Source organism: Ursus maritimus, unplaced genomic scaffold (genome assembly GCF_017311325.1).
Source record: "Ursus maritimus isolate PB19 unplaced genomic scaffold, ASM1731132v1 scaffold_14, whole genome shotgun sequence".
NCBI classification, from domain to species: Eukaryota; Metazoa; Chordata; class Mammalia; order Carnivora; family Ursidae; genus Ursus; species Ursus maritimus.
In genome coordinates this window covers 2,457,333-2,468,068 of record NW_024423786.1, presented here as the reverse complement: position 1 = coordinate 2,468,068, position 10,736 = coordinate 2,457,333, and the positions used below count along the sequence as shown (strand labels likewise).

General features: G+C 62.8%; 1 protein-coding gene across 1 annotated transcript in view; it reads left to right on the top strand.

Annotated features, from left to right (window-relative positions):
* Positions 1-5,602: 5,602 nt before the first annotated feature.
* GATA2 (GATA binding protein 2) overlaps positions 5,603-10,736 on the top strand; it is a 7,949-nt gene continuing 2,815 nt past the window's right edge. The window contains exons 1-4 of the mRNA XM_040628372.1: positions 5,603-5,816; positions 6,463-6,739; positions 7,180-7,821; positions 9,598-9,743. Of these exons, the coding sequence (XP_040484306.1) occupies positions 6,511-6,739; positions 7,180-7,821; positions 9,598-9,743 (1,017 nt within the window). The 5' untranslated portion in view covers positions 5,603-5,816; positions 6,463-6,510. The remainder of the gene's footprint in view (positions 5,817-6,462; positions 6,740-7,179; positions 7,822-9,597; positions 9,744-10,736) is intronic.

Here is a 10,736-nt window from a genome sequence, read left to right as displayed (position 1 = left end):
GAGGGTCCCCGGGGAGAGTCTCCAAAAAGAGCCGTACCAGACTTTCTGAACATACACCCTTGAGAGCAGGGGTGCTCATTTGTGCGCCTCCGCGAGGGCGGGAGTAGTCTGGAGTGTGGGCGAGTAGGGTGTTGCGCCTTGAGGTCCTACCGGCCCTCGGCCTGCCGCCCGGTGGCTGGACCAGGGAAACGGGGCGCAGAGCTCTGGGCGCCCTCCTGCCCCCCTGCGGCGCTCCCGCCCCCTCAAAGTGCTGTCGAAATAAAAAGCAGCGGCCGCGGCGGCCGGGGGAGGGGAGGGAGAGGCAGCGGGAGCGAGAGGGAGGTAACAAGGCCAGCGCCGCCCGGGCTCGCCGCTCAAGCCTCTATCTCCTGGCTGCCTTCGCCCCCACCCCAGCCGGCCCCCGTTGGCCACCGGGCGAACAAAAGCGGCCCGCCGCGCACCATGCGGCCACTCCGCGCGCCGCCAGGGCCGTGCTGGTGAACGCCGCCAGCCCGCGCGGGGCTCCTGTGGGCCCACCTAGCCACGCACCGCGCTGTGCGCCCCGCTCCTCCCCGGCCCCGTCCACCCGGGGGCGCCGCCCGCCGCACCTCGCTCGGTAAGTCCCCCATCTCCGCCTGGCCAGGGCCCTTCAAGCCCCCAGGTTTGGCCCACCCGGCCCCCTAAACGCGGTCCGCCTAGCCCAGTGGCCCCTGACATGTGGCCTTCGGGGTTCGCCCTGGTCCTACCAGCGACTCGAACCCCAGGTCATAGGGGCCTAAACCTGAGGGAGTATTTGCGGAGTTGAGGACAGCAGGCCCGCGTCTGGCCTCCCGCTTTCCCATTTCTCGGATGCAGCTATGCATAGGCCGCGAGCCCCGGTTATTCCCAGTGCCTCGCAAAGCGCCCACCTCCCGGCCCCCGAGCTGGGGTCTTTGTCTCGGCCGCCCCCACCTCTGGGCCACGGCGGTGGAGGCGCCCAAGCCGGGCAGCCGAGCCGGGGCTGCACCTGCCGACTGGTCCCGTGCGCCGGCTTTGCGCGGCTTAACCCGGCTCGCTCCTGCGTGCGCCCCCGCGCGCCGCGCCCCGCGGCCCTTTATCCTGCATGGCTGGGGTGCGGGTGGGGGAGAGCGCCGGGTCTGGAAGTCTCCCCCCAGCCCCAAGCCGAAGTCGGAATCTGTTTAGTGGGATTTCAATAAGAATGGGGCCGCCGCGGGCTTCGGGATCTGCCGCCGGGAGGCGTAGACGGCGGTCTGGGTCTGTCTGGACGCCGGGCATTTAGAATCCTTCGGCGGCGGCCAGGCTTGAACTCCAAGTTGCCCCAACCGCGAGGGGAAAGATCCGGCGTTCAGGGCCCCCGGGAGTGGCCGCCGCTCCTTTCCCGGAAAACACTGAAGGAAATTCGTTGTTTTGGAAAAAGCTACGTCTCCCGGGGATCGGGAACATCTGGCGGTGAGCTCCGGGTCTACACAGGCACCTAGCGATGGGATTCGTTTATGAATAGGCAGGATTCGAGAAGCAGGTAGGGCCAGCGCGGCTGCCCAGGCGTCTGGAGAGCGTTTCCCAGCCGGGTTGACAAATTGCAAACAAATTGCGTCTAACGAAACGAATTTACCAGTTGTCATGCTGCCGGGGCCGCTGGGCCGCCAGGCACTCTATGAGTAAACCGCGGCTGTTCGTGAAGCAGGGTAGAAACGTTGCCCGATTGCTGCAGGTCTCAGCAGGGCCCATGGGGGAGGCAGTCCGGCTTGGAGGTGGGTGGTCAGAACCTGATAAGGAGGCAGAGGGTCTCCCAGGAGCCTCAACCCAGGACACCAAGACTTCTTGGACGATGGGCCCCGGGTTTTACGATTCAAAAGGCCCAAAAAACGTAAGGGGTGGGAAAGCCAACATGGAGGCCAGAGGAGAGGGGCCTTCACATTTGGGGAGCTGCACGTGAACCCCAACGAGCAGAAGGGGCTGTTGGAGCCCTGGTCCCTTCATTGCAGAACCCCTTTGGAGGGATGGCTGCAGGCCTGAGCAGCTCTGAGGCCTTGCCCTATGGGGATTTCTGAACCCCTCTGGCTAAAGCGGCCCCCACTTCCTCCTCAGTACCCCTCAAGGCACAATGCCAGTGGGGGGCTGGGAGGTCGCTGGGTTGACAAATATCCCTATGGAAAGCAGCCCCTAAGCAAACTGGTTTCTTTGAATCTCCCCTCCACTGCCGGCCAATTAGATGCCCGTAGGAAAAAGGTGGGAAGAATTAGGTTACAAAGAGAGGGCAAACTTATGGTCCCAGAGGGGCTACCTTGGATGACGGAAGTTTAAACAAAGGGCACCGGAGGGGAGGGCCATGTAGCATGGGGAACACCGGGCAGCTGAGAGCCATGGCCCAGGCCGGTGAGGCCCTGTAGAACCGGGCCTCTGATCCTTGGGCTGCCAGCTCCCGGGAGAAAGCAGACTGAGCCCGATGGATGACCCATGGTTTCTCAAGGGATCTCAGGCCACTTGAAAAAGGCAGTTAGAAAATTCAGTTTCTCTGCTGCCCTTCCCCAGTCCTTCCTGAAGTCTTATACTTGTGTAAGGAAAGAAGTGACAGCTTCTCAGTGCGATCAAAAGGCAGCACCCGCATAAGCAGCAACCCTTGGAAACGAACAAAAACATGAAAAAGGGAACGCGTCCCTCTGAAGGTGTTCTGGAGACCTCGAATCCCGAGGCTGTAAACCGAAATAAGTCTGCTTTTCTCAGGCACAAAGATGTCCCCCGCAATCCCAGCCGATTTGTGGGGGCCGCCCTGATCCTTCCCCGACGTTTGTTTGGATACAAGTGATAGGATGGTCTTCGCTGCCTACTGGGCAAGATGCCTGGCTAGGGTCCCTTGGTCTGTCTGGCATACAGGTACACTCATGATTGGAGTGGGGGGTGTTTTACCCGCCAGCTGGGCCTTATCCTGCCTGGAGCCCCTCTTTTCTCTCCCAGGCGGGTTCGCTCCTGCGGGAGAACGCAGCAGTCCCGCGTCCAACGCAGGAGCTCCAATCATAGTGGAGGCCTCGCCGCCGGCTGCCTGCCTGCCTTTTGGAGGAAGGCAACCCCGGGGTGGGGGGCTCAAGAGACCTGGGGGAGCTCCCTCCTCCCCTCTCCCCCTTTTTTCTCCAGGCCGAATTGCGGGAAGAAAGACTGGTGCGGATCTCCCGAGGCCCCTGTTCAAGCAGTGCTTAACTGCCGTGCTAAGCTCCTATGCGCGGCGATTTTCTGAGCCGCCGAGCGGGGTAATTAAATCCCCGCCCGCGCTCGGTTCTGCGCCAGGCCAGCGGGCAGCTCGGGGCGGCTGTTCAGGCAGGGGGCTCGGCCAGGCTGGTCACCTCCACTCCTGCGGTGGCCACGCTGCCCCGGAGGGGCTTCAGCTTGCCCCGGAGGAGCTTTTAGCCGAGTTCGGAATGACGAAACTGCAGACCCACCCAGAATGGGGGCCATTTGAACCACGGGGGAAATAGAGCGAATTACCTGTTTTCCCGACACGTCCCTGCGAGCCAAGGCGCTGATCGCAGCCCCACGGAAAGCTTCCGCTCGGCTCCGGCGTTACGGCCCCGGGGCCGGCTTACGGCTGGCTGCCTCCTGCGCTGGGTTCCGGGGTTCAGGCTGACGGGGCAGCCTTGCCCGACACCTGGGATTGTCCCCGGGGCCGCGGTGTCTTTGATAAGCTCCCGCTAGGCTCCAGGGACGCAAAACAGGCTCAAGGCTCCGACGATCGCATTTTACGCGTTGATGAAGAGTCGTAAGCTAAAGGCAGGGAGGAGAGACAGGCGAACAGAGAGGCAGCGAGTGCGGGCCTGACCGCGCGCGTTGCGGGAAACGCGAACCGGAAGGCACTGAGGCCAGTCACCTGCCCGGCCCGGCCGCGGAGGCCCGGCGTCCGCGGCCTCGCGCTCCCACTCCCCGGCCCCGGCGCTCTTTACCCGGCTGGCGCCGGCCTTCTCTCCTGCGGAGCGGAGTTCCGAGAAGCCCGGGGGGGCCCCCGCACGCCCTGGAGTGGAGCGGAGAGGGAGGCGCAGCGGGCCGCCGGGGCAGGAGGGTCCCTAAGCGCCCGGGACGCGCTGGTTCCCAGCCAGATGGAGCTCCGCGCCTCCGGCCCCGCGTCTTTACCTGCGCCAGGGCCTGGGACAGATGAACGGACAGCCGGACGCAGAGGCAGGAGGAGGCCCCTGGCCCGTGCCCGCACCCCCCGGCGCTGCCCAGAGTTGGCCTGGGAGAGGGCGACTGGGGCGCGCCCGCGGAGCTGGGCCTGGCCGGGAGCCCCCCGAGCCGAGGGGACCGAGGGCTTTCCTCCCTCCTCGGATTATTAAAAAGTTCATTTCCTGGCGAATCGGGTGACGTCAGGGGCCCGGCGTCGCGGTGGCGGGGCCGCCCGGCCGGAGAAGCCGCCTCCAGTTACCCAATTACCGACTGTCAATCCCGCCGCCCCTCCCCCCACTCCCGGGGGTGGCCCGGACCCCCGCCCTCTCTCCTGTCCCGGACCCACCTGGGATCCTTCTGGGCTTCTACTCCGAGAGCCATAGACTCAGCTAAGGGAGAGGGACTGGAGGACGACGATTACTCCCCCTTACCCTCGCACCTGTCTCAATCTCCCCAAAGTTCTTTGTTTCCGAGCCCTCCCACCCCCGCCTCCCTCGTCGGCCTTAGGCTCCCTTCGAGCCTCGGTCTTCTCAGTCTGTATAATGGGAGAGAGCGAGGAGGTTTGCGTACGGGGCCCATTCCCCCCACAGAGCTGGATCTCTGCACTGGAGGTGTGTGGAGAGCAGTTCTAGGTGACTTAGGGGACGGAGTTCTCAGTCTACCGCCTCCCTCTCCCCAGGGGCCGCCTCAGGGACCCCCGGGAGGGAAAAATGCCTGCTCCTGCCCAGAGGCGTCTCCTTCGAGCCGGCGCCGGCGCCAGTCCGGGTCTCCATGGCCTCGCCCCAGGCAGTTCGGCCCGCTGGTCTGCGAAGGCCACGCCCGGGAAGGGGACGCCCCCTCCCCCTCTCTGGAGCCGCCAGCCTGGCCACCTCCACCCGGTCAAGCACAGTCCTAAGAGGCCTGTTGTCCGAGGCCCAGGTGCCCACTCGAGCCGCGTAGTTCCTGCCCCTCACTGCTTCTCCTGTCCCGCAGCTCTCCTCCCAACCCCCTGCCCAGCCAGAGCCCGAGTCGGGGGAGGGAATGGTCTGGGTAGGTAGTTGGGACTTCAACTGTCCACGTTCAGCTGTAAAGGAGGTGGGATCCGAGAGTGGAAGGGCTGGGGTCCCGGGGAGAGGACACTCAGACACCCAGAAGGTGCACGACCCGTGCTCCCGAGGAGGGGTCCCCAGTTGGGGGTTAGCTACTGGGAGGAGGGCCCTGAGGTTAGGGGGATCCAGGAGTGTCCGCAAGAGGGGGCGCAGCAGTCAGCCAGTGGGGTGAGGGTCCTGGCGGGGGGCTTTGGCAGCAGGGGCCGCCAGGAGGGCGCTGGGAGGGGGCCCGCCGGGGGAGGGGGGCAGGCCCGCGGGTCAGTCCGGGAGTCCGGCGGACCGGGAGTTGCGGGCTCAGCCAATGGGGGGCGGAGGCTGGGCGGCGCGCGGCGCTGATTGGCTGGCGCGGGCTTCTTAGGCGTGCACGGCCCCCGCTTCATGTCTGTGCAGGAGTCGCGAGCTGGCGCCAGGGCGGCCGGAGGATGCCGAGGGGCCGGAGCCGGGCGGGCCTGAGGCCGAGGCGCGCGCTGTCCCCCGCTCCTACCCCGTGAGCCCAGCCGGCCGAAGCGCGGTTCCTGAGCCCGCCACTCCCGGCGCTCCCGCCGGTGCTGATCCCCTGTCCCCGAGGCCGCGGCCCCCGCTCCCCGCGGCGCTGCGTGTGTAAGTTTGGGGTGCGAGAACTGGCCGGGGGGCTGGGGCGCGCCAAGCTCTGAGAGGTCTCTTCCGGGGCTCAAGGCCGGGGCCAGGCTGCGGGTGACTGCTTTGGTGTGCCTTGGGGAGAAGAGGTCCTGATTGTGCCGCCTGGGAGTGCGCGCAGGGGCTGGCTCCCAGCCGCTGGGGCTGCGTGTGCGTGTTTGGGGGGGGGGTCGTCAAGTCGGTATGTGTATCTGGCGCCAAGTGTAGGTATGTGCGTGTCGCTGGGATCATGCGCCCCAGTGGGTGCCCAGGCGCCTGTCTCCAACTTTTAGTCTGTGTTTATGTGTTTGTGTGCCGGGAAGGAGGGGGGGTCGGTGTGAGTGTCTGACTTAAAGTGAGACGCTGTGTTTGTTGGGGTAACTGCTGTCGGGGCTTGTCCCCGTGTGTGACCCGGCGTGCACGAATGTGTGGCCTTGGGACCGGGGGTCACCATGTGAGTGTGCGCGGCCGAACCCTCTCCTCCGCCTTCCTTTCGTTTTGAGCTTTGAGCTTTCCTCCCACCCGGGACTGTAACTCGGCTGAGGCGCAGCGGCGTGCGGGACTCCGCGTGGCGGGACTTTGGGGGTGTCAGGCCGTGGCGGCGTCCCTCACGCCCCCTTCCGTCGCTCAGGGACGCAGCCACCGCCTCGGCCCAGATCCTGAGCCTCCACTGCCGGCCATGGAGGTGGCGCCGGAGCAGCCGCGCTGGATGGCGCACCCCGCCGTGCTGAATGCGCAGCACCCCGACTCGCACCATCCGGGCCTGGCGCACAACTACATGGAGCCCGCACAGCTGCTGCCTCCGGACGAGGTGGACGTCTTCTTCAACCACCTAGACTCGCAAGGCAACCCCTATTACGCCAACCCAGCCCACGCGCGGGCGCGCGTCTCCTACAGCCCCGCGCACGGTGAGCCCCCAGCCAGCGGGTGACCGGGAGCCCAGGCACGGCGCGGTGCGCCGCGCGCCTGGCGCGGGAGGGGAGGAGGGCCCGGCTGCCTGCTTCCCGGATGTGAGATCCGCAGGAATCGGAGCAGCTGAAAAATTGGGGCGGGAAAGGTGGGGGGAGCAGCCTTTTGGGGTGGGTTTGGGCACCCTCGGGTTTCTGCCCATTTCCAGCTGGCATGTGGGGGTTCCCTCCAGGCCCTGGTCCAGTGGGGTTCCCTCTGTGCCACTTGTCCTTCAGCTCCGGACTGACATTCTTGATTATTGCCGGTTGGGGTGTTATGTTTCTGGTTTTCTTTGGGAAGAAGGTTACTGCTGGTTGTTTTGTGAGTTGTGGTCCTGTGTATCGAAGCTCTGGTGAGGCTCAGCCTGTGCCCACCCTGACCCGTCTCCCTCCTCCTGCAGCCCGCCTAACAGGAGGCCAGATGTGCCGCCCACACTTGTTGCACAGCCCCGGGTTGCCCTGGCTCGACGGGGGTAAAGCTGCCCTCTCCGCGGCTGCAGCACACCACCACAATCCCTGGACCGTGAGCCCCTTCTCCAAGACACCGCTGCACCCCTCAGCTGCTGGAGGCCCGGGAGGCCCCCTCTCAGTGTACCCAGGGGCAGGGGGTGGGAGTGGGGGAGGCAGCGGGAGCTCTGTGGCCTCCCTCACTCCCACTGCAGCCCACTCTGGCTCCCACCTCTTCGGATTCCCACCCACTCCGCCCAAGGAAGTGTCTCCCGACCCCAGCACCACCGGGGCTGCCTCTCCAGCCTCCTCATCCGCCGGGGGTAGCGCAGCCCGGGGGGAGGACAAGGATGGCGTCAAGTACCAGGTGTCCCTGACCGATAGCATGAAGATGGAAAGTGGCAGTCCCCTGCGCCCAGGCCTGGCTGCCATGGGCACCCAGCCTGCCACACACCACCCCATCCCCACCTACCCGTCCTATGTGCCGGCCGCTGCCCACGACTACAGCGGCGGACTCTTCCACCCAGGAGGCTTCCTGGGCGGCCCTGCCTCCAGCTTCACCCCTAAGCAGCGCAGCAAGGCACGCTCCTGCTCAGGTAAAGGCCGGTGCCAGGGACCTGGTGGAAGTGGGGTGGTTTGTACGTCTGCGTGTGTGTGTTTGGGGGGAGGAGGGCTGTAATATGGGAGATGGCGGCAATGTCAGCCTTCCAGATCCGGGCATGGGTGAGGTCCCCTTCCAATAGACTCTAACAGATGTTTGAGACTCCAGAACGAGGGAGAGGGAGCCCTAAAAGTTTTGTCCTTTTCTTAACTGTTCCCAGTGGTCCCCAAAGTTCGTTTCCCTCCCCCCCTTCCTTCCAAGTTTGGCCACTGCAGACCAAACACAGAACGGGAATTCCCCCTTCCCTTCCCTTCCCTTAATCTTAAGTGAAAATTTGAGCAGCCTCTTGACTTAGTGTGTGAGAGAACGCAGTACGCAAGCGACAACAGTGAGGCTGTGTGTACGTGTGTTTGTGAGTGTGTATGCATGCTGTGGGTGCACTGTAGGTGCTCCAGACCCTCCAGGAATCTGGTTCTCCAACTCAATCAGTCCGATCTTGGGATTTCGATGTTTCCCAATCTCCTTGGGAGATTTCCCCCAAAGCAACATTCCCAGGACTTGTTCCTGCTCCCTGCCCCCTGGCGTGTCCTTCATTCTCCCTCCCTGAAGGCTGGAGTGAGGGGGATGAAGCTGTAGGTGCCTCTGCCCCTTTGCCAGAGGAGACGGCTGGAGCCAAGCTGGTTTGTCCAAGAATCTGGCCAGAGAGCCGAAACCAGGGCTAGTACGGGGCTTTGGCTGTCAATGCCTCCTTCCCAATCCCTTTAAGCTGAGGAAGAGAAAGATTTTTTAAACTTTTATTCTTGAGTCCAGGAACCTTTTCAGGAATCTTTTCTTGCCCGTATATATCGACAATTTAGTTGAAACTAAATGGGGAGACATTTTCCCAGGCTACGTGATGCCAGGGCATCCGGCTACCCTGCCTGATTGCTGCCGCCACCCAGGCACCCACCTCAGCCCCACCTTGGGGTCCCGTTCTGCTCAGGCCAGCTACCTCGCTTTTAATTAGCCCCTTTTCCCAAGTTTGTTTTATACAATCTATTTGAATTCCAGATGGTCTTTCAGCAACAACAACAACAACAACAAACCAAAACCAAAACCCCAAAAACCCACCATCGACAGAAGACCAAGGTCACTTAGTCTACTTGGCTTAAAAACGAAAGAGCTTATGGTTTATTTTATTTTAAAGAACACTACCTTCGATCTGAGTCCGGGACTGAATTCTAGGGCCTCAGCGGAAGAGGGGGAAGCTGGGGAGAAAGAAGGAAATCCCCCTGCTTGGAGAACAGAAGGAGGGTAGGAGCTGAGGGCAGAGAATCGGGAGGCGGCAGACACAGCTGGGGAAAAGGGGGAGACAGAAGAGAGGAGGCAGAACTCCAAAGCGAGCCAGAGCCCTCCCAGGCCCAGCCAGGTCGAGCGGGGCGACTCCTGCCACCGCCCTGCTGTCGGCAAAGTTTGCTGTAAATACCCTTTCATTGTCGAGCCGAGAATCCCTGGGGCCCTGGCCCCACTCCTCCCTCCTGCCCCGTTTCCCTTCCTTCAAGAGAGGGTTTTGAAGAGGGAGCTTTGGCCTTAAAGCTACTCTCTGAACTCCTCTCCTGCGGGGGAAACCTCCTCCGGGTCCCTCTTCCTGCCCAGGGTTGGAGCTAAAAGTCACCCCCCAAGCAGCCGGGCCGAGGCAGACCGCTGCCTGGTCGGCGCCCGCCCACCCCTGGCTCTCTCCCATGACCTTGTCCGTTAAGCAGGCCTGCTGTCTCTCCCTGTCCCCCTTCAGAAGGCCGGGAGTGTGTCAACTGTGGGGCCACGGCCACCCCTCTTTGGCGGCGAGACGGCACTGGGCACTACCTGTGTAACGCCTGTGGGCTCTACCACAAGATGAACGGGCAGAACCGGCCACTCATCAAGCCCAAGCGGAGACTGGTAGGCGCGGGGCAGCAGGTGGCTGGGGAGGGGGCCACTAACCTGGGCTGGAGCTGCGACTTATTTAAAAAATAATAGTACCACCACCAAACCCTTCCAAGGCAGCTGCTTTGCCTCTTGAAATCCTTTTATCATTAAAATCACTTGGGGTCGCCCTTCTTTTAGGCCAGATTTTTTTCAAGCCAGATTTCCCCCTCTGCGGCCCACCAGGTACCCTCACCCCAGCGAGCTCAGGAATCCCCACCGTTGAGTGTCCAAGGGCCCAACTCCTGTCCCCTGGCCTCTGTTTAACTCTTTTTAAAAATAGGGCCATGAAGTAATTTTCCTTGTAGCCCAGCACACAATCTCCTCACGCTTATTTAAATAAAACACACACTCACACCAACCACCAAAAAAACCTGCCCTTTATTATTTTTCCATGGAGTCACCTATACTGTGTATTTTCATTTGAGTGATTTAAAAAAATGCCCTTTCGGATCTCCTGCCGGAGTTTCCTATCCGGACATCTGCAGCCTGAAGATAAGGAAACTTCGCGTATCTGTTTCCGGACCCCGCGAGTTTTAGAGCCTCTCCTCGGCTCAGTCCTGCCTCTCGCTGGGCTGTTTTGAAATTTCTAATACCCTCCACTCTGCAAATAATGCGTAAAATGCTAAGAATAATAAATATATTTTTTTCAGGGCGAAGTGATTTACGAGGCTTAAATCGCTTGCCGCTTTGGGGGCCCCCTTTCCCCACCCACCCCCCAGCGAGGGCGGGGTGAGGGCCCGGGTGGGGGTAGGGGTGGAGGATACGGTGTTGGCCCCTGAGTCAGAATTCCAGCTCCAGGCCGCTTACTCACCCTCACCCTCCCCGCCCCCCAGTCAGCAGTCCGGCAGGTCCCTCCGACAGACCAAGGGAGCGAGCGAGCTCCCGCCCAGGGCTGTCCCAGCCTCCGCTGGTCTCCTTCCCCCACCCCCTGGCCTGCAGTTCTTTGGGAAGTTTGGGGGGGGGGGG